Source organism: Macaca mulatta, chromosome 10 (assembly GCF_049350105.2).
Source record: "Macaca mulatta isolate MMU2019108-1 chromosome 10, T2T-MMU8v2.0, whole genome shotgun sequence".
In the NCBI taxonomy this organism is placed as follows: Eukaryota; Metazoa; Chordata; class Mammalia; order Primates; family Cercopithecidae; genus Macaca; species Macaca mulatta.
In genome coordinates this window covers 99,475,780-99,500,720 of record NC_133415.1, presented here as the reverse complement: position 1 = coordinate 99,500,720, position 24,941 = coordinate 99,475,780, and the positions used below count along the sequence as shown (strand labels likewise).

The window sequence follows — 24,941 nt, the reverse complement described above, 5'->3', positions numbered from 1 at the left end:
TCTTATGTTTGAAAAAGCGACCTGCCTCGTGTATGAATGAAACCTAAGGACTGCAGAGCTCAAGGCATTGGTATCATAGCAACCCTCAGACCAAAGGGGCTTTTCTTTGGTATTTCAAACAGCGCCCCAATGACTGGGGGATGGAAGGAAGGAAAATGAACACATGAAGAGTGTCTGCTATCCACCAGGCACCCTTATGTTGAACATCTTGTTTAATTTTTATAAACACTTGCCAAAGTAGAACTAATTATCCCCATTCTGAAGATGATTAAACTGAAAATTCAGAAAAATGATGTTGGTGGGTGTCACAGTGTGCCAGCCATTTGTGGCTGCCTTTCCAATAGCTATGCCCAGCTCCTTTGCTCATTGCTTGTAGAACACATCTCCATCTTCAAAGGCTGAAGATGCCAGATCCTCACTTTTCCAGCTTCCTCTGTAGCTAAGCCAAAGACACATGAGTCAACTGTGACCGATGCCCTTTACGGGAAGTGTGATGGGGAGAGGAGAGGCGTCAGCAAAGGATTTTTCTCCCAAATCAAGAGAACTATACAGGAGGTACTGCTCCTCTTCTTGAATCAAATGTTTTTGTGTCTTCGGATAATGTGTGGAACTTTGGTAGCCATCTTGAGATCAAAAGGTGACAAGGATAAGGACCAAAACAACAGGCTGAGGCTGGTGGAAGGAATGAAAAGACCCCGTGTCCTTGGTATCTAATGACAGCTGGGACCTTCCACCTCTTGAAATTATTTATTTATTTATTGAGACGGAGTTTTGCTCTTGTTGCCCAGGCTGGAGTGCAATGGTGTGATCTCGGCTCACTGCAACCTCTGCCTCCAGGGTTCAAGTGATTCTCCTGGCTCAGCCTCCCTAGTAGCTGAGACTACAGGCACATGCCACTACGCTCTGCAATTTTTTTTGTATTTTCAGTCGAGACGGGGTTTCGCTATGTTGGCCAGGCTGGTCTTGAACTCCTGACCTTAGGTGATCCACTTGCCTCAGCCTCCCAAAGTGCTGGGATTACAGGCATGAGCCACCACACCCAGTCACACCTCTTGAAATTTTGGGAGATAATAAATGAACTTATTGTTTATGCCAATTAAGCTAATTAGTTGACTGATGTTACTTGCAGTTTAAAATATCAAAACCATTGCACTCTATTAATGGTCCCCCAGTATCATTCTTCCCCTACTTCCTTTTAGTAATAATAACACAGGGTTTTAGCTGAGTTCATGACTGCCCTGCTAAAGAATACACTTCTCAGCTTCCTTTGCATCTTCCATGTGACTAAGTTCTGGCCAATAGGATAAGAGTGGAAGTGACATGTGCAACTTTGGGCCCAGTTCTTAGCTGGTTGATCTCTTTTTCCTGGTTGTCATCACCCTTTTTGCTGAGTGGAGAGGGCAACAAGTAGAGTAGACTCAAAGGAGGAAGCAACAAGTTGAGAATAACAGATCTGGACTGTTTCATAAGCAAGAATTAATCTCTCTCATATTTAAGCCACTATTTGTAGGTTACTTTGTTACAGCAGTTTATTTTGTTTCCTAGCTAATTAATACAGTAACCACAACACACCTCCACTCAGTAGTGGTACAAGTCAGGGTTCTTGTTGCAAGCCACACAAGGATGGGGCAAAGGAGAGGCTTCTACAGTGGGAGGTGGTTTCTGTGTTTCCCAAGACACCACACAATGGGAAGCCCCTTCCCCGCCAAGGAGCAGTGGTTGGATCCTGGGGGTCCATTTTTAATTGTCATCATACTAAATACTCCATAATAATCATAGCTTCCATTTCGAAGAGCGTATCATGTTCCCAGCACAGTTCTATGTGTTTTACCTCGTTACCCATTTAATCGTAACATAAACCCTACAAGGTGAATATTATCTACAATCTTCTTTTACAGATGAGGAAACTAAAGCACAGAGAGGTTAAATAACTTACTCTTCCTCAAACATGTCAAGCACACTTCCTCTTTGGGGCCCCTCCTGTCTGGAAAGATCTTCCCCCAGGAATCCATTCACAGGGCTCAAATGTCACCTTTTCGTGGACACCCTCTCAACCACTTTATTTAAAATTAGGCCGGGCATGGTAGCTCACATATGTAATCCCAGAAGTTTGGGAGGGAGGCTAAGGCAAGAGGATCACTTCAGGCCAGGAGTTCGTAACCAGCCTGCACTACATAGGGAGACCCTGTCTCTACAAAAAATGATAACAATTGGCTGCAAGTGGTGGCACATTCCTGTGGTCCCAGCTACTCAGGAGGCTGAGGTAGGAGGATTGACTGCTTGAGCCCCAGGAGGTTGCACCACTGCACTGCAGCCTGGGCAACAGAGCAAGATCCTGTCTCAGTTAAAATAAAAATAAAAAAATAAAATAAAACTGGATCATTCCCTCCGACCCCACTCTACTACCCATAGGGTAACCATATATTGTATCATCCAAAATTGGATGCTTTTGAGAGTAAAGAGGGGACACTAGGCTGGGTGTGGTGGCTCATGCCTATAATCCCAGCATTTTGGGAGGCCGAGGCAGGCAGATCACCTGAGGTCAGGAGTTCAAGACCAGTCTATCCAACACGGTGAAACCCCATCTCTACTAAAAATACAAACAAATTAGCTGGGCATGGTGGCATACACCTGTAGTCCCAGCTACTCAGGAGGCTGAGGCCCGAGAATCACTTGAACCCGGGAGGTTGAGGTTGCAGTGAGCCAAGATCATGCTACTGCACTCCAGCCTGGAAAACAGAGTGAGATTCCATCTCAAAAAAAAAAAGGCAGGGGCACTAATGATAGTTATTCCAGGGTAACAGGTAAAAACTAGGGCTGTCCCTGGCAAGCCCAGATGCAGGTCATCTTTCCCATCCCCCTTCCCCGCTTGATTTATCTCCTGCTAGCCCCTGTCAACGACACATTTTCCTTATGTGTTTATTGTCAGTTTCTACCCACTAGAAAATAAACTCCATGGAGGCACTAATAATGATTCTCTATTTTCTTTACAGCTCTGTCCTCAGGGCCTAGCACAGTGCCTGGCCTATAGTAGTTACTCAATAAATATTTACTAAATGAATTAGTGAATAAATGAATGAATGGGCATCTGGTGCTGATGGGTGGGAAGTGAGGAAGAGGCCATAGATTCTCTTTCAGGCTCAGAAAGGGCTAAAAAGTAGAAGCCTCCCTCCCCTTTACTGCTTGGCTGTTCTACCCAGAGCTCAGCTGCATATTTGGCAGCCAGAGGTCAAGGCCTCAAAGGGCCATGCTTGGTGCAGTCACCCCAGGCTCACAGCACCTCTCTTCCAGCAAGAAAAATCCTCTGGGACCAGGCCACTGTCCTTGTTCTTTCAGCTCCCTGCCTGTCCCCAGTGCCAACTTGCTCCAGCCATGTGGAGCTGCTGGTTCTTGTCCAACCCAACTGTACCCTGTGTCTGTTCTCGCTGCCTGGAACCTGAGCACCCTCCCACTCCACCCTCTGACTGAGCTTTCCAGCACCTGAAAAACTCAGTGAAGATGAAGATATGAGAAAATGAGACATGAGTTTGACTGAAGCATAAATAGGCACAAAACTTTGGGAGGGTAGTTTGGCTGAGGTGTTGAGTTTCAAAGTGCTTGTCACCTACAACCCAGTGATATCACTTGGATAAGCCTGCTCCTGCAGCACTGTTTATGAGACAAAAAAAAAAAAAGAAACAAAACTGGAGGAGTAACGTTGTTAAAATGTCCTACAGATTCCATGTAATTCCTATCAACATTCCAATGACATTTCTTGTAGAAGTAAAAAATTCTAGAATTTATATAGAATCAGAATAGACTCCATATAGTCAAAGCCATCTTGAGCAAAAAGAACAAAGCTGGAGGCATCACATTACCTGACTTCAAAATATACTACAAAATTATAGGAATCAAAACAGCATGCCACCAGCATAAAAACAGGCACATAGACCAATGGAACAGAATACAGAGCCCAGAAATAAATCCACACACTTATAGTCAATTGATTTTCATCAAAAATGCCAAGAACACATAATGGAGAAAGGACAGTCTTTTCTATAAATGGTGTTGGGACAACTGGATATTCATGTGAAAGAAATTAGACCCTTATCTTATATCATATGCAAAAATCAACTCAAAATGGATTAGACTTTAGTCTAATGTAACAGCCAAAACCATAAAACTCTTATAAGAAAACAGGGACAAAATGCCATGGCATTGGTCTGAGCAATGATTTTTTGTGTATGACCCTCAAAACACAGGCAGCAAAAGTGAAAATAGACAAATGGAATTGCATCAAACTAAAATGCTTCTGACCAGTCAAGAAAAAAGAAAAAAGAGTGAAAAGACAAACTACTGAAAGGGAGAAAATGTTTGCAAACCATACATCTGATAAGGGGTTAATATCCAAATATATAAGGAATCCAATCCAATAGTAAGAAAGGACAAAACCTGAATTAAAAGTGGGCAAAAGATCAAAAGAAATATTTCCCAAAAGAAGACATAAAAATGGACGACGGGTATATTTTAAAAATGCTCAACATCACTAATCATCAGAGAAATGCAAATTAAACCCACAATGAGATATCACCTCTGACCTGTTAGAATGGCTATGATAAAACATAAGAAAGATAAAAAGTGTTGGCAAGGACGTGGAGAAAAGGGAACCCTTGCACCCTGTTAATAGGAATGTAAATTAGTACAGACATTATGGAAAACAGTATGGAGGTTCTTCAAAAAATTAAAAATAGAACTACCTTATGATCCAGCAACCCTACTACTGGGTACATATCCAAAGGAAACAAAATCAGTATATTGAAGAGATGTCTGCACTCCCATGTTAATTGCAGCATCATTCGCAATTCTCAGTCTAAGTGTCCATCAATAAATGAATGGATACAAATATGGTACATTTATATACATAATGGAATACTACTACTCAGCCTTTAAAAAGAATGGAATGCTGTCATTTACAGCAATATGGATGGAACTGGAGGACATTGTGTTAAATGAAATAAGCCAGGCACAGAAAGACAAATATCCCATGATCTCATTTGTATGAGGAAGGTAAGAAAAGTTGAACTCATGCAAGCAGAGTAGAATGGTGGTTACCAGGCGCTGGGGCAGGAGGAGGGAGATTGGGAGGATTTTGAGATGTTAGTCAAACGACACAAAATTTCAGTTAGGAGGAAACATTCATGAAATCTATTGCACAACATGGTGACTATAGATATAACAATGTGTTGTATTCTTGAAAAATGTGCTAAGATAATAGATTTTAAGTGTCCTCATCCCCAAAATGATGAGTATGTTAGGTAACATTAACTAGCTGGATTTAGCCACTCCACAATGTACACATATTTCAAAACATGTTGCTCATGATAAATACGTACAATTTTTAATTTCCCTTATGTACCTCTTCATCTGGCTGTTCATTTTTTATCTTTTATACTATCTTTTATAATAAACTGGCAATAGTAAGTAAAGTGTTTTTCTGAAAAACAACAAACTGGAAACAACTGCTTAGCAACAAGAAACTGCCTGACCAAGTAGAAGGATGTGGTAGTTCTGTATGTACTGATATGGAATATAGTCCGAGATAAATTGTTTAGGAAAATGAAATGCAAGTTGCAAAAGAACCCACAGTATGATGTCATTTATGTTGGAAAAAAGGCCACAATGATGTGTGAGTGTGCGCACTGAATAAAAGAAAGTTCTGGAAAGAAACTAACGGCCAGCGGTGTCACAAGGAGGATGGGCAGTTTATTTATATGTGTGTGTGCGCGCAAAGTTCCGTATTGTAAGAATTTGCTACAGCCTGTGTTATTAGCTTTGTAATGAAACAGGTAGAAACTGAAAAAGTTTAATTCCTCCCAATTCAGTTTAGGTTCTGTCTCCGGAAAACTTTCCTGGATTCCCCAGCCCCCACTCCCCGCCCCATCCCACCACCCCCACTGCCCTCTCTGAGTCTCAATTTTCTTTTCTGTAAGGATTTTCATCATTTAATCTTATTTCTTCTGAATGCACTAAATGGTAGTTATCCTAGCACTTAAGAGGATGTCGGAAACACGGTTCATTGTCTGACCCTTCCGACACTGACTAGTATGAGTACATTCTGGGGGGAATTTAGGAGTCAGGGGAAGAGGTGTTCCAAAAAGACACTACTAGAGGGTGCACCTGTCCAGGAGGAGACTCCTTAAGTGAGCAAAGAGCGTCCGACGTTTTTCTCGAGAGGAGCCGAAGTTTTCCGGAAAGAGACGACCAACTGGGAGGTGATCTCCCAAAACCGGTTGCGGGAATCACCGAAGATTTCCGGAGAGCCAAGGAGTAGGGAAGAGCCACTTACCGAGAGTTGCCGAACGTGTACGGAGATAGCCGAAGAGGTGAAAGGCGGGGCCACAGGAACCCTTCCTGCAGGGAACCCAAGGCTTCAGAGAGCCGAAAGGTTGGGAGGCGTAACCACTCACAGGCCGGAAGTGTCCGGGGCGGAAGCGTTCGGGTAACCGAAGAAGTACCAGGATTTCCGAAGCGAGCCGAAGCATCGCGACAGTTTTCAGAGAGAGCGGGTCGGTCGGAGCTGTACCGCCGAGCACAGTCATGGCGGCGGCCAGACCTGCTGCCCCGGACGATGGCGAGGAGCCCGCGCCAGAGGCTGAGGCTCTGGCCGCGGCCCGGGAGCGAAGCAGCCGCTTCTTGAGAGGCCTGGAGCTGGTGAAGCAGGGCGCCGAGGCGCGCGTGTTCCGCGGCCGCTTCCAGGGCCGCGCGGCTGTGATAAAGCACCGCTTCCCCAAGGGCTACCGGCACCCGGCGCTGGAGGCGCGGCTTGGCCGGCGGCGGACGGTGCAGGAAGCGCGGGCTCTCCTCCGCTGCCGCCGCGCGGGTAAGGAGGGCCCGGATCCTGGCGTGGGCGGCCCCGAGGCTCTGGGGCCTGGGCGGGTGAGGGACTCTCCTGCGCTCCGAGCCTCGGTTTGCCTCAGTTTCTCCTTCTGTGCCTTCTGCCGTGGCCAGCCTTTCGGAAATGTTATTCTTTCATCCCTTTCTTCATTCGTTAAGTCTTAAGAAACCACGTGGCCTTGCAGCGTCAAGCGTTTGTCCTGGGGCCGTTCTGCCAGGTTCAAATCTGGACGCTGTCATTATTGGTCAACGTCGAACATCTTTAACTTCCCTGAGCCTTGATTTCCCCATTTGACTCGTTTCAATTTTCGATCATTATCTTTTCATTTATTAGTTTTAAGAAACATGTAATTACAAGTACTTGCCCCACTGGAGCCAGGCTGTCTGGGTTGAAATACTAACTCTGCTGCTTATGTAGCCTTTCAACAAGTTATTTAGCCTCTCACCTTCGGTTTTTTCACCTGTAAAATGGGAGACATAGTAGCAATATCCATGTCATAGGGATGTTGTGACCATTAGAGGAGGTCTGTGTGCAGTGTATTATGTTCGAATGTGTGCCTGGCACATAGTGCTCAGTAAGTGTTGGATTTCATTAAATTGCCTATTTATTGTGCGCCAGCGCCATAAACCTTGTCCTCAGTTGAGAAAGTGACACTCAGAGAGAAGTAACTTGCCCAAGGTTACACGGCTACTAAGTGGCCGGTCCAGGCCCTCAGCTCCGTATGCCTCTGACTCAGAAGTACTGGCTTTTTAATTTTACGCTTCGTGCCTTTCTTTTATTAGTATTTTTTAGGTACTTGTGGGTGCCAGGACATTGTTAAGTGCTGGGAGATCTAGCAAGGGGGGACATTCAGTAGCCAACAAGCAGACACATTGCTGCCCTTTCAGAGACTGAAGATTTCACGAACTTATTTGTGTGTTCATATTTCTGTTTTCAGCCTCTTATGATATGTTTCGTTAAGCAGAGATTGTATTATAGCTGGCTTGTTTATTGCTGTATCCCCATTGATACATCTCTCAGTTTCTAGAAAAGTATACTGAGCCTGGTTGACTTTCAGTAAAAATTCATTTGAGTTTATTGTAGCAGAAACTGAGACTTAGAGAAGTTAATGTAATTTTTTTTTTTTTTTTTGAGACGGAGTCTCGCTCTGTCCCCCAGGCTGTAGTGCAGTGGCCAATCTCGGCTCACTGCAAGCTCCACCTCCAGGGTTCACGCCATTCTCCTGCCTCAGCCTCCAGAATAGCTGGAACTATAGGCGCCTGCCACCACGCCTGGCTAATATTTTGTATTTTTGGTAGAGACGGGGTTTCACCATGTTAGCCAGCATGGTCTCGATCTCCTGACCTCGTGATCCACCTGCCTTGGCCGAGAAGTTAATGTAATTTTAAGATTAGATTAGACAACTAATAAGAAAAGGAGCTGGGATTTGAACCCTGTCCTCTCTGACTGTGAAGATGAACCTCGAAGCCAGCACACTGCTTGGCCTCCTGTTTGTGTCCTCATCAGTAGAAACTGCTCTGACTGGGCTGTGCCTTGCTGTTTGTTTTTGTATTTTGAGACAGTGTCTCACTTTGTCACCCAGGCTGGAGTGCTGCAGTGGCGCAATCTCGGCTTACTGCAACCTCTACCCCCTGAGTTTGAGCTATTCTCCTGCCTCAGCCTCCCGAGTAGCTGGGACTACGGGTGCATACCACCACGCTCTGCTAATTTTTGTATTTTTAGTAGAGATGGGGTTTCACCCTGTTGGCCAGGCTGGTCTCGAACTTCTGACCTCTAGTGATCCGCCTGCCTCGGCCTCCCAAAGTGCTGGGATTACAGGCATGAGCCACCACACCCGGCCTTTGTTTTGTTTGTTTTTTAGAGAGTGAGTGTGACAAATGAAGTTCAGTGAGAAAGGGTGGTTTGGAAGGGAGGAGGAAGCTATGGCCTCCTCAGTTTAGCTGTGGGGTGGTCCCAGGTATAGTCCTGCAGGGGGCAGGAGCAGGGGAATATTCCATTCAGTTGTACCATTCCCTGTAGCATTCCTAAATCATCCTGAAATAAGTAGATATAGATGGAAAAACTGGCTTAATCTTTGAAAATTAAGTTTATCCATTAAAAAAAAATCCAACCCAATAACCACTTATGTCTTGATTTCAGGAATATCTGCCCCAGTTGTCTTTTTTGTGGACTATGCTTCCAACTGCTTATATATGGAAGAAATTGAAGGCTCAGTGACTGTTCGAGATTATATTCAGTCTACTATGGAGACTGAAAAAACTCCCCAAAGTCTCTCCAACTTAGCCAAGACAATTGGGCAGGTTTTGGCTCGAATGCACGATGAAGACCTCATTCATGGTGATCTCACCACCTCCAACATGCTCCTGAAACCCCCCCTGGAACAGCTGAACATTGTCCTCATAGACTTTGGGCTGAGCTTCATTTCGGCACTTCCAGAGGATAAGGGAGTAGACCTCTATGTCCTGGAGAAGGCCTTCCTCAGTACCCATCCCAACACTGAAACTGTATTTGAAGCCTTTTTGAAGAGCTACTCCACCTCCTCCAAAAAGGCCAGGCCAGTGCTAAAAAAATTAGATGAAGTGCGCCTGAGAGGAAGAAAGAGGACCATGGTTGGGTAGGAAAATGTGTATGACAGCCACACACAGTGAAGCTCTTTTTTCAAAGTAAATTTGAAGAAATACTAAAAGTATGAGATGAGATCTAAGTAAAGGTGTTAAGATATTTTTAAGTGGTGTGTGATCGTGCCTGTGGTGTCATTATCATCTGCACTTCACTCTACTCAAGAGCTTACTATGTGTCTGAGTCATGTTCTAGGCAGAACTGGGTATTTAAATCTAGGACAGGCTTCTCCCAGATTGTGACATGTATGTCTCAGTTATATGGGTGTGGCATTGAACTACATAATGAGAATGTTACTCTCTTTTTAGTCCTTGTGAGACAAGGATGAAGTCTCAGTGATACTCACTGAGCTTACTGGCCCTCTAACCCAGTGTTTTTTTTGTTGTGTACATGATATATTTATTTTGAAACCAGTTTAATGGGATACAACCAGCATTTTTAAAAATGAAATAGAATTGCAGCATAGAAAATATCAATATTGTTTTATGAAACTTTCACATGTATATGTAGACAAGGATATGTACTGAGTTTTGATGTCAAATATATTTCTCTTTCAGGGTCATGATCAAAAAATGAAAAATCTGCTTAACTCCAATTTCTCTTTTAAAAAAGCAGACTTACAGCTTTCAGGCAACTGAAATTCATGTTAACATTGTTTTTATTTTTATTGTTTTGTATTTTTGTGGTTACCTTCTAAGACAAGTGATTGATATAAAGTTCCTTTTAAGTTTATACAGGTAAGCAAACTGAGTTGATTTCTGTCACAGGCAATGAGTAGGTAGAGCAAAAATGATGAAGTGACTTGTGAAGACTGAAGTTTGATGAAGTCTGGTTTAAGGTACAGATAAGCTGAGTGTGGATGCAAAGGTACCAGGAGCTAGCTTTTAACCTTGCCCAGCCTCAATTTCTTTTCTTAGAAGAAGCTGTGTGTGGGTGGGAAGGGAACGGATGTATAATAAAATACCTTTCTTCCTTGTAAACTCCAATCAACAAACATATTTTGAGTACCTTTTATGTTCCTTGGCACCCTGTTGGGTGTTGGGTACAATGGTGAGCCAGACAGACATAGCGCCTGTTCTTTTGTAAGAAAATTTATTTTTATAAAAAATTATTAAGTAGTGTGATGTTTTGATACACATTATGAAATGATGACTACAGCCGAGCTAATTAACACCCATCACCTCACATAGTTACTTTCTTGTTTCTTAATATAGACATTTACAGCTATGAATTTCTCTCTGCACACTTTTCATCACACACTCTCAGTTTTGGTATTTTGTGTTTTTGTTTTCATTAATCTCGAAGTATTTTCTAATTTCCCTTGTGATTTCTTTTTTGACCACTTGATTGTTTAGAAATCTGTTAATTTCCACACATTTGTGAATGTTCCAGTTTTTCTTTTGTTACTCATTCCTAGCTTCATTCCGTTGTGTTGAGAGATGATACAGTCAGTGCCTGTTCTTATGAAGCAAACATTCTGTAATAGTAGGACCAGTACCCTGTTTGTTTCGTTCATCACAGTCAGCACTCCCCCAGTGTCCAGCATGGGGTGGATGGCCAGGAATGGTGAAAACTCCCTTCCTGGGTAGTTGTGACTCGTAGAGAGGAAAAACAGTATCATTGCCTGTTTACTGCATGTCAGGCATTGGGCTGGGAATTTTTATATTGGATCTAAAATAACTCTTAAGTTAAGCGTTGTCCCCATTTTATAGATGGAGAAACTGGCACCAAAAGGTGGGAACTTGTCCTAGACGTCACAGGTAGCCAAAGGTACTTTTACTTGGCTCCAAATCTGTTCTTTCCACTGACAAAAGAGATATGGGATATGGTGCGTCTTCACAGTACTATAAGAAGTATTGGCATATAACATTATTTTCAAGGAACTCCAAGGACCACAGGAGCTGACAAGTTTTTCAATTAATATTCCCAACATGAATGAGATGCCTCATTCCTCAGTTTCCTCACATGTACTATAAGGCTAGTACCTACTTTGTGGGGTATGGTTGGCTTATGTGCATTAAATCAACAAAGCCCTAGTTGATATGGTTTGACTGTGTCCCCACCCAAATCTTATCTTGAATTGTTCCTGTAACCCCCACGTGACACGGGAGAGACCTAGTGGGAGGTAATTTAATCCTGGGGGCGGCTACCTCCATGCAGTTCTTGTGATAGTGAGTGAGTTCTCATGAGATCTGATGGTTTTATAAGGGGCTTTTCCCTCTTTTTGGCACTTCCTGCTGCCATGTGAAGAATGATGTGTTTGTTTCCCCATCCGCCATGATTGTAAGTTTCCCGAGGCATCCCCAGCCATGCTCAACTGTGAGTAATTAAACTTCTCCTTTATAAATTACCCGGTCTCGGGTATGTCTTTATTAGCAGCGTGAGTAATACACTAGTACTCACTATGTGCCAGGCACTAGAGATCTAATAGAGGGGAACATGAAGTTTACTTTCCTGGGGAACGTAAAATAAGGCAGTTTCAGACAGTGATGAGTGAAGAGGTGAAGGAAAACCAGAAACACGGGAGATGAAGGGAGTATATCCCAGGCAGGCTGTGGCGTGCGAAGTTGGTGAGGAAGGAACATCCCCGACAGCAAGGCCAGTGTGGCTGGCATCAGTGAGCAAGGAGGAGGAGCAGAACATGCGATGGGAGAGGCAGGGCCAGATCCTGCAGGGCCCTGTTACAAGGTTGGGTTTTGTTCTTAATGGGACTCAGGATTTTTAACAGGGTGACACCTGATTGTTTTGAAAGAGTTGCATTGGTTGCTGGCAGAAAACCATAGACGGCAAGAGTGGAAGCAAGAAACCTGGAAGTGAGAAGGCGACCAAAACCAGCTGGGCCAGTGAAAACAGTAGCCAGGGTGGAAGCCGTGGCGAGCATGCTCCAACTGCTTGGCACAGGACCTGGCAGCCACCGAGGCAGGGAACGCAGTGGAGAAGCAGCCTTGTCTGGGGGAACACCCGAGGTTCGTTGTCTCATGGTCATGGAGATCAAGGACATGGACCCACAAAGAGTGAGTTGAAGAGCAGAAATTTAATAGTTGAAAGAAATTAAACTATTACAAGAGGGGTCCTGGAAAAATGGGTTGCTGGATCTGCGGTGATCCAGCAGATCTGCAGGGGGTTTTATAGATGAGCTGGTGAGGAGGTACTGTCTAATCTACATAGGGTGTGCAAAACTGGTTGGACCCAGGTGTGCCACTGGCATAGGGTATGAATCTCTGGGCACCCCCACCCCAATCTTTTATTATGCAGGCGAGTTCTCTGCCTGAGCTGTGCCATGTTGCCCACTTCTTTATTACTGTACACGTGCTAAAAGGGAAGATGGAGCCTCTGTGTCGGACATGCGTGGCCCCCAAGTAGCCCTTTTCTATTGGCACAGCTGCCAGTATTCCCCTGTGCAAGCTTCCAGCTTCCTTATCTATGTTTGAAGCTGGATTTTTCAGGCTGCTCTTTGTTAGAAAAGAAATGATTTCTGGGACTGCTTTTTTGTTAGAAGGGAAATTCAGCTGATGACTCTTTTGCCCTCAATATCTGCCTAAATAATTTCTTTCTACCTCCAGTCTCAGTGCCAGTGATAATTGGGGTAGCCACAGCTGTCAGGAAGCAGTAATGATCTTTTCTAGTATCCAGAGGGAGAGTGGCAGATATTGGAGACTGGAGAAACGTCACAAATGCCCCCAGGAGGAGAATCGCCCATCTGCACACTTAGCCCGTGGCCCACAGTGGGAAATAAAGGGTTAACAAACGTTCCTAGGTAAACAGTGGATTCCTTCCCTAGTTCCGTGTCACAAAGGGCTAAGGAACCCTCTGCACTTTCAGATCCCTTGATGTCCACGGGGGAGCTGCAGGTGCTTTGCAGTGCTGAGCCAAAAGCACTAGCAGTTTTGTGTGAATCCCCACCTAAACCCAACCAGATGAGGATTATAATCTCCATTTTATGGTGGAGGAAACAGCAATAGGAAATATCATGTCCTAGGGTCACAGTAAGTGACAGCTGGGATTCAAACCCATGCTTTTAACAGCAGCAGCTGACTTTATTATAGAGTTGCATTCTTTGCATGCATTAACCCATTTTACAGAAAAAGCAAATGAGACAGAGAAATTAAGTCCTGCCCCATGCCACTTAGCGAATGGCAGCGCCAGGGAAATGTGATAGGACACTGAGATGCGACCAACACTTGACACAGGCCCACATTCCTGGAACACTGAAAAGTGCTTTTGTGGCCAGTCCATGGGGCCAAGAGAGGTAGTTCCAGAGTAGAGTTGCTTTAAAGCTGGGGGAGTGCTCCAAACAAGCTGTGTTCTTATTGTTGGATGAGCTGAACCGACCATGCCCACAACACGTGCTACCTTAGGGGTTGGGAACACCTACATTAGTGAAGACATGCAGGGCATAATCTCTGATTTAACTGCAAGAGTTCACCATGTTCCTGACCCTGGTTCCAATAAAACTTTATTTACAAATCAGTCAGCCTGTGGGCCATAGTTTGCCAATTTGATTTTTAAAACCATCCCATTAAGATATTTGTCTTGATTATTGAGTTTTTGGGTGCCCCCTTAAATTTGTGCCTCGCTTGCTTCACCCTAGTTCTAACCCAGTTGTCACTGACTGCCAGAACCCTGATGGAGGAGTCCATGTTCTTAAAAGGGCCCGCACCTGCTATGGTTTGAATGTGTTCCCCAAATCTCATGTGCTGGAAACTGCCCAACTTAGCAGTAGTGAAAGATGGGGCTTTTAAGAGGTGATTGGATCCTGAGGCCTCTGCCCTCATGAATGGATTAATCCACATGTGGATTAATACATAATGGGTTATTATGAGAGCGGGACTGGTGGCTTTGTAAGAGGAATAGAGACCTGAGCTAACATGCCCAGCACCCTCATCATATGATGCCGTGTGCCGCCTAAGGTCTCTGTAGAGTCCCCACCTTCAAGAAGGCTATGCCACCACCAGATGTGCCCCCTTGACCTTGTATTCCTCCATAACAATAAGGAGTAAACTCCTTTTCTTTATAAATTACCCAGTTTCAAGTATTCTGTTAAAAGCAACAGAAAACAAACGAATGCAGCCTAGTTCTTGGGGAACTAGGAGTCTTCCCTTTTCTTTAATTCTAGGCACCGCAATTTCAATGGACTGCACTTTTCTGCCACCAGGGGTCGTAAGTTACTGTCATTCTCGGTGCGAACAGGTAAAGAAACCTCCCTTCACTTTCTTCTCTTCCTCCTCCCTCCTTCCCCTCTTTCTTCCTCCCCTTCTTTTCTCCCCTTTTCCTTCGTCTACTTCCATCTTTTCTTCCCAAGTCCCGGCCTCCTTTCCTCCCCTCTCTCCCTTCCTTGAACATGTTCATTTATTCACTCAACACCACCTTAGCTGAGCACCTATGTGTGGCAGGCACTGTGCTAATTATGCACCATGTAATGAGCGAGACAGACGTGAGGATGTCTGGTTCCTTCCGGTCTTAACGTTTTCATCCATTCTCTCTTCACTCACTTCTTCACTGGGTATTTAGTGAGCACATGGGCTGTGTCTGGCTCTTCTGAAGAAGCTGCAGGGATGACAATGTCCAGCTGCAGCCTAGGGCACCCTTGCCTCTGTCCTGGCCCCTTCTGTTCTTCCTCACTCAGCAGCCCAGGGGACCCTTTTAAAGCCAGAACATGCCACTTCTCTATTCACAAATATGCTGGCTTCCCAGCCCATGTCTCCTTGTTTACCAGGTGCATGGCCTGGGATCCCCTCCTCGTACCTCTCTGAGCCTCAGTGTCCTCATCTGCAAAATGGACTCACAATGGTGCTGCATGGTGGAATTGCTGTGAGTATTGTAACTGGTCAGGATCCCTAGGAAGCAGACTCTGAGACGCGATTGAGCTGCCCTTGGGATCAATATCCACAGCACGGAGGACACAGGAGAGGGCAGAGGGAGAACTGGAGCTGAGACCCAGCAGCAGCTTCGCTCAACCCTGTGGGAACTCTGCAGCTGAAATGGCTCTTCAGAGATGTCACAAGATGGCCTGAGATGGCCAGGACTTTGCAGTCTCACATTAGTCACTGGGGGGTCACCCCTGGAAGGGACATGAGCTCAGGCAAGGCCACTCTCTGCCTACTGTGAGGCTATCCCTGGAGGAGCTGACCACAGGAGCTGACTGCTGACCACTCGCCCTGCCTCTGGGGCAATCAGTCCTTCCTTAAGGCATCTGGGTCGCACATCCATGTCCACCACAAACATCCATATAAGGAGGTGCGTGGAGCACTTGGAGCACTACCACAGTGCATGGCACATGGCAACAATGAGCAATATCGTTATGATGTCATTTAGGTGTCTACTATTTTTAGAGAGCAGCAAACAGGTGATTATAATACAGCTCCATTTGTTCCCCTTATAAGCTAAGGGTAGACAGGATGCACTTTCCCACATCGCCAGTCTGCCATTCCAAATCTTCTGAATCAAAGGTGTGAGATTGGCCTGAGAATCTGCATTGCTAACAAGCTCCCAGGTGATGCTGAGGCTGCTGTTCTGAGAACGCCTACCTGAAGGAAAATCAAAGTATGTCATCAGAAAAATAGGAAATAGATGCTGAGAGGGCAAGAAACAAAATACCATCTGCCATACCCATTTTACAGCATTATTGCCTACCAAAAGTCACCCTCCTTTTTTTTTTTAAAGACAGAGTCTTGCTCTGTCATTCAGGCTGGAGTGTAGTGGTGCGATCTCAGCTCACTGCAACTTCCACCTCCCAGGTTCAAGCGATTCTCCCACCTCGGCCTCCCCAGTAGCTGGGATTACAGGTGCCCACCACTACACCTGGCTAACTTTTGTATTTTTAGTAGAGATGGGGATATCACCATGTTGGTCAAGCTGGTCTTAAACTCCTGACCTCAAATGATCCACCTGCCTTGGCCTCCCAAAATGTGGAATTACAAGTGTGAGCCCATCCCCTCTTTTTTTTTTTTTTTTGAAATGGAGTCTCATTCTGTCGCCCAGGCTGGAGTGCAGTGGTGCGATCTCGGCTCACTGCAAACTTCACCTCCCAGGTTCACGCCATTCTCCTGCCTTAGCCTTTCAAGTAGCTGGGACTACAAGTGCCTGCCACCATGCCCGGCTAATTTTTGTACTTTTAGTAGAGATGGGGTTTCACTGTGTTAGCCAGGATCGTCTCAATTTTTGTATTTTTTAGTAGAGACAGGATTTTGACATGTTGGCCAGGCTAGTCTCAAACTCCTGACCTCAAGTGATCTGACTGCTTTGGCCTCCCAGAGTGCTGGGATTTTAGGCATGAGCCATGGCGCCCAGCCTACCCTCCTTATTCCTTTTGGACAGAACCCCGATTTATATAGATATTTTTAGGTGAAGATAACTTCACCTCAGGAAAGGTCACATTGGTCCCTGATTAGGAATGGGCATGTGTATTAGGCCTTTTGCATTGCTGTAAAGAAACACCTGAGGCTGGGTAATTTATAGGAAAAAGAGGCTTAATTGGCTCGTGGTTCTGCAGGCTGTACAAGCATGGCTCCAGCATCTACTTCTGGTGAGGGCCTCAGGAAGCTTCCGATCATGGAAGGCAAAGGGGGAGCAGGCAGTGTCACATGGTGGGAGCAGGAACAAGACAGAAGGGGAGGAGGCAGGCTCCTTTAAACAAACGGCTCTCTTGTGAACTAACAGAGCCAGGGCTCACTCAGAGATTACCACAGAGAGGGCAGCAAGCCATTCACGAGGAATCTGCCCCCATGATGCAGTACCTCCCACCCGCCCCGCCTCCTACACTGGAGGTCACATTTCAACCTGAGATTTGGAGGGGACAAACCTCCAAACCATATCAGCATGTGACCGTTTTGTGGCCAATAAGATACAAGAGCAAATCTGCGAAGATTCCTTCTGTGGAAGATTTTGCTTCTAGAAGGTGAGGAGATGTAAGAATTCTCTCCCTGCTCGGAGACCAGCACATTCCCATCAACAATTTCCGTTTTTCAATGCAATGACAATAACCAGAGGTTCAGCAGCCATCTGGAGACCATGAGGCCACCCCTGATGGTAAAGAGTCAATGAGAGGAAGATGGATGATGAGGTGGAGGGATGGGCAGAGTGTGAGTCTGTTCTTAGTGACCTCAGACCTTGCTTTCTGGACTTATATGCACAGGCAAACATCTCCAAAGCTGAAGCTACTGTAAATCAGATTTTCCATCACTTGAAGCCAAAAGCATTCCTAACCAACACAGATTCAGACCCCAGGTCCCCAAAGCCATACTTGTTCATAGCATCTTACTGCCTTTCACCGTCAGGTTGGGGCCTCTCTGTTTAGATCAAAGTCAAGGAGACAGACAAACTCCAACCCCTTCTTACCAAGGTCTGGGAGGTGAGAACTCCGCACTGAGACGTAGTCTACTCAAGCCCTGGCCAAAGTCTGCCACCAACTCCCTCTGTGAGTTTGGGGAAAATTCTAGACTTCCCTGGGCCTCAGTTACTCTACCTGTAAAGTGGAAGATTTGATCTAGATCCAGTGAGTTGCTGTCACTCCAGCCAGTTTTCTTGGGTTCACGTAATGTTTGCTTTTTAGTTGCCAATGTTAAACAACTTCATATGCCAGTGTTAAACAATTTCAAACACATATGGATGGTTTCATTTGTAAAAATCCAGACATCTGGCTTCTCTGGAAACATTTTCAGGAGATGTTGCCATGCGGGGCCCCTGTTCTAACACATCTTCTTTTAGAGGGGGCTGTGCTTTCCAATTTGCCCCAGTCTCCACTGCTCCCTATTGCTCTTTGGCTCTGAGTCACTGTTTATCATCACACTGGTCCCATTGTTCTCCTTACAGAGGTAAGAGGAGAGTTAGATATGTCTTACTGCTCTTGTTACTTGTCCCTGAGAGCATTTGAGTTTGCAACCTTTAGATAAGATGGCGTGTGTCTTCCCCAGGGCCTCACAGGCATCCCAAAACTCAACAGGTCCCAAAACAAACCCCTGGTTTCACCCATGGTCTCTGCCCCCATCATAAACTTGCCATCTTAGGAAATGGCAGCCCCAGGAATCCAGAACTTCACCCCAAACCTGCGGTCTCTCTTTGACTCCCATCTTTCACCAGCTCCCCTTGCCCCCATTCAATCCAGCAGCAGATCCTGCAAGCTTTACTTTCAAAATATAATTACAAAGTTGGGAGAGTGGCTGCCTTTGGGCAAGGGGCAGTGATTTGGAGGGGGCTTCTGGGGCTTCTGGGGGGGATGGACATATTCTATTTCTTGAGCTTGATGCTGGTTATGTGGGTGGATTGAGTTTGTAAAACTTCATGAAACTGCAGGCATGTTTATATGTGTAATTTTCAGTATTTATGTTGTACTTCAGTAAAAAGCTAATGAGGCCAGGTGCGGTGGCACCTGCCTGTAATCCCAGCACTTTGGAAGGCCGAGGTGGACGGATCACCTGAGGTCAGGAGTTCAAGACCAGTCTGGCCAACATGGTGAAACCCCGTCTCTACTAAAAACACAAAAATTAGCCGGGCATGGTGGTGGGTGCCTGTAATCCCAGCTACTCGGGAGACTGAGACAGGAGAATCGCTTGAACCCAGGAGGTGGAGGTTGCAGTGAGCCAAGATCGCCACTGCACTCCAGTCTGGACAGGGTGAGACTGTCTCAGAAAAAAAAAAAAAAAAAAAGATGAATTTGGAACTACTCTCTGTTCCCCCTCCTGGCCACCCTGGCATAGGCCATGCTATCTTTTGCCTGAATCCCTGCAGTTGCCCTTCATGGTTCTCCCCCCTTCTGCCCTCGTCCCCACTGTTTCCACGTAGCCCAGGAATTCTATTAAATCTCAGTTCAGATCTGCCAGGCAAGGTGGTACATGCCTATAGTCCCAGCAACTAGGGAGGCTGAGGTGGGAAGGATCGCTTGGAGTTCAAGGCTGCAGTGAGCTGTGATTGCACCACTGTACTCCAGCCTGGATGACACAGTTTAGTTTTAGTTAAAAACAAACTTAAAAAAAAAAGGGGAGGGGCCGGGTGCGGTGGCTCATGCCTGTAATCCTAACGCTTTGGGAGGCTGAGGTGGGCGGATTGCCTGAACTCAGGAGTTCGAGACCAGCCTGGGCAACATGGTGAAACCTTGTCTCTACTAAAAAAGAAAAAAAAAAAAATCAGCTGGGCGTGGCAACATGTGCCTGTAGTCCCAGCTACTTGGGAGGCTGAGGCAGGAGAATTGCTTGAACCTGGGAGGTGGAGGTTGCAGTGAGACGAGATCGTGCCACTGCACTCCAGCCTGGGTGACAGAGTGAGACTCTGTCTCCTAAAAAAAAAAAAAGAAAGAAAAAGGAAAACCACTCCACTTTGCCCCCACTAACCCCAGCACTCCCCATTCTGACCCCTCTGCTGTTCCTGTCCCCATTCTGACCCCTCTGCTGTTCCTCTCCCTGCTATTCCCCTGGGTCAGCCACACTGGGCTCCTTGCTGTACTTCCAACATGCCAGCCTTGCGCACATCTTAGGGCCCTCACAGCTGCTATTCCCTTTCCCTGAAACACTTTTCCCACTGATCGCCACATGGCTGCCTCCCTCATTTCCTTCAGGTCTCTACCAAATGCCACTTTGTCTGGGAAGCCCCCACAGCACCCGCACCCCACCCCCATTGATTGCCCAACTTTGTTCCTCTCCAGCGCATCATGGCCCCCGATAGCCTCTGTATTCACTTGCTCATTTGTTTGCTGTCTATGGCCCCCTCTAGAACCTGGGCTCTGGGCAGGGAGCTCTGTTTGGTTCACTGCTCTAGCCCTAGTTTCTACCATGGTGCCTGGGATTTAGTAGGTGCTCCTTAGGTATTTTGAATTGAATTGAATTCTCTCTTCCAAACCTAGCTGCTTGTTGGAAAGAAAATCAAGGATCCGTGTGAGCCTTCCTCTGATTCCTCCCACTCCCCCAAACACACACACACACACACACACACTCGTGCACGCACGCTCCCTGCCTACCCACTGTCTCCCCTGCTGGAGGCAAAACAGAGTATGGTCCTGGCCTGAGGTTTGGAACAAAAAACAGAACACTGGGGGTCTGCTGCCGATCAAAGGCCTCTCCGTGTTTGTAAACCTTAACTCTTTGCCCGGGATGGAGGAGGCCAGGGGATGGCCCAGAACCCAGGGTTAGTCAACGTTCCAGGCCAGGAAGGCCCAGGCCTGCCTCCTTCCCCATAGTGAGGAAAGGCCCCACAAGGCCAAACTGCTTGACTTCCCCCTCCAGGGGAAAGAAGGGGGAACTAAACCCCACTCCAGTCTGAGGGCTCTCTGCTGGGACCTGCATCAAAGCCAATATTGTTCTTGGAGCTGCAGAGACCTCAAACAAAATGTCACACTGAGAGATGTTGACGGGGTATGGGGGTCAGGGTGCGGAGGTGGAGGGGAGGGGAACCGAAAGTCCCTTCTGTGGAGGGAAGAATGGAATTTGGTGCCAAGATTCCCCTCATACTCTCTCCCACTGCCTACCTTATTTTTCTTCATAGCACTAAATTCCACGTGACATGCTGTGTATTTCACACACGTGTCTTATCACAGAGCTACTAAAATGAAAACTCTGTGAGAACAAAACTGGTGTCTGATTTGATTACTGTTGTATCCCCAGCACCCAGAATGATGCCTAGTACACAATAGGTGCTTAATTAATCCTTGTTGAATGAACAATAGTCATGATTTTTACTGATATTTCTAACAATAAAACCCAATGATGTAGAACGTGTTTCATCCTTCGATATTTATTGCTTCTCTCCATGTTACAGGCACTGAGAGAGTGGCAGGGGGCAACTGGGACTCCCTCGTTCCCCTGGAGTTTAACCTAGTGGTAAACACTTTCAGACGACGAATCATGCTATGAAGGAATAACTCGGGGATTTTGTACAGGGTGAGTGACGTGGACTTGAGGAAAGCTGCGTTTCATTAGATCAGGAGGTCAGGGGTGGAGACCCTCTGAGGAGGTGACATTTGAGCTGAGGACTGAGTGAGTAGAAGGAACCAGTCATGGTGATGGTGGTGGGAGCTTGGGAAGGGTGCACAGGGAGATCCAGGCAGACTGAGCATTTGTAAAAGTAGAGAACTTGCTATGCTCAAGGAGCAGAAAGAAGACTGCAAAGAGGACAGTCCCCAGCAATGGAAGGGAAGGGAGGGAGGGCTGAAGGACCAGATAGGACCTGATCGTTCATGTAAATGCCTAGTACTATGCTTGGCACACAGCAAGCCTCCATAACTGGGCTGATGACCATAGTTAATATATTTATTCATACCTCACATAGCGTGTTATTTCCCAATTAGAAATCATACTTTCCTGTAATTAGGGGTTGATAGGTACCTGGTCCTGTGCTAAACGAATAAACAGGAAAAGCACTTAACAGTGCCTGGCTTTTCATTCTTTGAGCCTTATCATAAACCTATGATGTAGTTGTTTCCATTATCTACATTTTCCATGAGGCCATGGAGGCTCAGAGGGGTGATATGAGCCCACCAGGTACACAGTTTCAGTGTTAAACATCTGCTTGACAAACTACCCCCCAAACTTAAACAATAATCATGCAGTAATATATCATGATTTTGTGGGGCAAGAATTAGAGTGGGGCTCAGCTGGGTGATTCTTCTGTTCTCCATGGCATTGAGGAATGTCACGCAGGGTCACTCAGCCATCAGATGAGCTCATCTGGAGGGCCTAAGACAGCTTCACTCATGTGTCTTGTGCCTTGATGGGGCTGGCTGGAAGTCTGGGCTCAGCTGTCAACCAGAGCAGATACTCATGGCCTCTCCAGCATGGCAGCCTCAGGGCAGTAGTCCAGGTCTCCAAGGACAAGTATTCTAGAAATCAGGCAGAAGCTGTGTGGCCTTATTCATGCCCTGGAAGCCATATCAGGTCACTTCCACAGTAAGCTGTTGGTCAAAGCAGTCAGAAGCTCACGTAGGTTCATCAGGAAGGGGCATAGACACTGCCTCCCAGTGGAAAGGGTGTCACAGGATTTGTGGCTATGTTTTATAACCACATATGGACTGGCGTTTGAACTGCCTACCCCACTAAATGGGGAGCCGCATGAAGGAAGGATGCTGCCTGCCTCATTTCATGTCAGATCCCCAGTGTCCAGCACAGTGTCTGGTACAGGTTTGAATTCAGTAAATGTTTGCTGAATGAATAAATGAATAGGTGATTCCAAAATACATACTCCTGTTACCATGGGCTCAGCAGAGCTTGGGTATGAATGACTACTGGTTGGTGCAGCATGAGGAATACCAGGAATGCTGACAGCCCAGCCTTCTGGTGAGAGATTACCAAATGTTGGGATTTGCACATCAATTCAATTCAACCCAACTCATATTTCTTTCCCACCCATGTGCCAGGCAGTGGAGAGACAGCTGTGTCTGAGCAGGCATGGCCTCTGCCTACTGGAAGTTCAAAGCCACGCTTTCCTTCTCTTCACATGAGTTAGCTTGAAGTCTAGTGGAAGGACCCCTGGACTGGGAACTGGCCATAATTCAGACCCTGATGCTCTGGGTGGTATTGGAACAGACACTGTGACCCTATTTGTTGACCTGTTGAGTGGGACAGGTGTATCAGATTGGATGACTATGAAAAAGCCCCTCTAGCTAGTGGGAGTCATAGACATGTGCAGCTTGGATTCCCCTTCAAACTGGGACTTGCTGCCCAGTCATTATTAGCTCCTTTGGGGACTGCCTTGGTTTTCAAGTCGAAGTAATGCTCTTCTCAGGGAGGCCCTCAGCTCAGAGGCTGGTTGAGCAAGATAAGGGTACAAGTATCTACCCACCTGGTGCAAGACTCCTCCAGTGGGTGAGCTTTGCTCGGGGCTCTCCATTGTGATGGCGAGACTTTTTTGTGCCTGAATGCTGCCTGGTGGCTCCCTCTGCCCAATCCTGCTTCTCCCTGTTCCTTTTCCTTTTCACAGGTGTTATTCCCAATAAATCTTACGCACTCCTAACCCCGTGTTTCCTAGAGAACCCACACTGTGATTTGGTTCTACATATGAACTCTGTCTTATATACCTTTTTTTTTTTTTTAATGAGCAGTACAGACATATACTATAACATTCAAATGGTTGAGAAACACTGTGTTGTAGGTTGGGTTTTCCAGGATTTGGAGACTAGTGTGCAGGAAATGTATTAGAGCATGCCTTTGGGATCCACATCCAGGGAAGGGAAGGGAAGGGAAGGGAAGGGGAGGGCAGGGGAGGGGAGGGCAGGGGAGGGGAGAGGAGGGGCAACTGTAGGGTGAAGGGAGATGTTGAGCTGAAATGCAACCTAGACAGAGGCCTTGACCAATTGCATGAGTGCTCTGAAGGGGGATGGCCCTCAAAGTTGTCTCAAGTTGGGGTGAGGAGGCTGGGCACTTGTATTCCTGCTTCAGTCAGTAACTGGATGTCAGTCACTCTGGGAAGGAAACATGACCTTGGCTAACGTGGCACTGTTTGCTGAGGCAATTATCAAATGGGATCATAGCCAAGAATTGACTACTGGAAGCATTCCCAGCAGATGGAGTTTTTTATTCCTAAAGGGGCATTGGGCAGTGCATTCCAACACTCATAACAGAGTATGATGTGCAAACAAGTCTTCCGCTTGCTCATGTCCCCAACATAACAACTTCAGTCACACACAACTGAAAACATAGACACATAAGGCTCAACATACTAGGTTTTCTCCTGCCTTGTAAACAAAGTGCAGAGGTGGTTCCATGAATTCATGAAGGATCCCAACTCCCATCTTTCTGCTTTTGCATACTTAGTGTGTACCTTTCATTCTCAAGGCCAGTTCATGTTGATTTCTGTATTAAATCACCTCACAACTTGCAACAACAGTATCTTGTTATTTCTCATAATTCCATGATTGACTGGGCTCAGTTGGGTGGTTCTTCTGCTCCACATGGTGCAGCTGAGATCACTTAGGGGGCTGCATTTAGTGGGAGCTCTGCTGGGGCTGAGACATCCAAAATAGCTTCCTGTCTTTCAGGGCCCCTCTCTGTGGAGTCTTTCATCATTTAGTAGTCTAGTCCATGCTTCTTTATGGTGTGACATTGGCTGCCAAGAGGGGATGTTTAAAGAAGACAAGCCCTAATGTGCAAGTTGTAGTTAAGCCTTTGTTTGCATCACATTTTCTGATGTCCCATTGGCCAAAGCAAGTTACGCAGCCAAGCCCAGAGTCACTGTGGGAGGGTACTACACAATGGTGTGAATACCAGGAGGTATGGGTCTGTGGAGGCCACCAGTATAACATATCCCTTACACTTCCTGATCAATGATGGTTGCTGGAGCTCAAGCCATGAGTCAGGAAGGAAGAAGGGAGAGGAAAGGAAAAAGGGTATGCTCCTTTAAAGACACAGTCCTAAATGTCCCACATAACAACTTCTACTAACTTCCCATTGGCCAGATCTTAATCATATAGATACACCAACTGTAGAGAAGCCTGAGAATTGTTTTTAAAGGTGGTCATGTATTCCAG

The 24,941-nt window shown here is 46.0% G+C and overlaps 2 protein-coding genes across 4 annotated transcripts in view; one reads left to right on the top strand and one right to left on the bottom strand.

The window, feature by feature from the left end:
* Positions 1-6,859, bottom strand: part of SLC2A10 (solute carrier family 2 member 10) — a 36,315-nt gene extending 29,456 nt beyond the window's left edge. For 2 of the 3 annotated variants that reach the window (XM_077951900.1, XM_028828473.2), the window contains exon 1: positions 6,157-6,326. The gene's annotated coding sequence lies outside the window, so the exon portion shown is untranslated. Of the gene's footprint in view, positions 1-6,156 lie in introns of all 3 variants that reach the window. The other variant, XM_028828474.2, reaches the window with a different exon arrangement.
* Positions 6,515-11,843, top strand: TP53RK (TP53 regulating kinase). Its single transcript, XM_015148896.3, has 2 exons — positions 6,515-6,859; positions 9,014-11,843. The coding sequence occupies exons 1-2, from the start codon at positions 6,577-6,579 to the stop codon at positions 9,490-9,492; spliced, it is 762 nt and encodes a 253-aa protein (XP_015004382.3). The 5' UTR covers positions 6,515-6,576; the 3' UTR covers positions 9,493-11,843.
* The last annotated feature ends 13,098 nt before the right edge of the window (positions 11,844-24,941 follow it).

What these genes read in the sequence shown, in the direction of transcription:
- TP53RK (XM_015148896.3), top strand. Translation starts at nt 6,577, where the DNA reads ATGGCGGCGGCCAGACCTGCTGCCCCGGACGATGGCGAGGAGCCCGCG. An exon ending in CCTCCGCTGCCGCCGCGCGG is followed by an intron (nt 6,860 to 9,013) that starts GTAAGGAGGGCC and finishes TCTTGATTTCAG; the next exon opens with GAATATCTGCCCCAGTTGTC.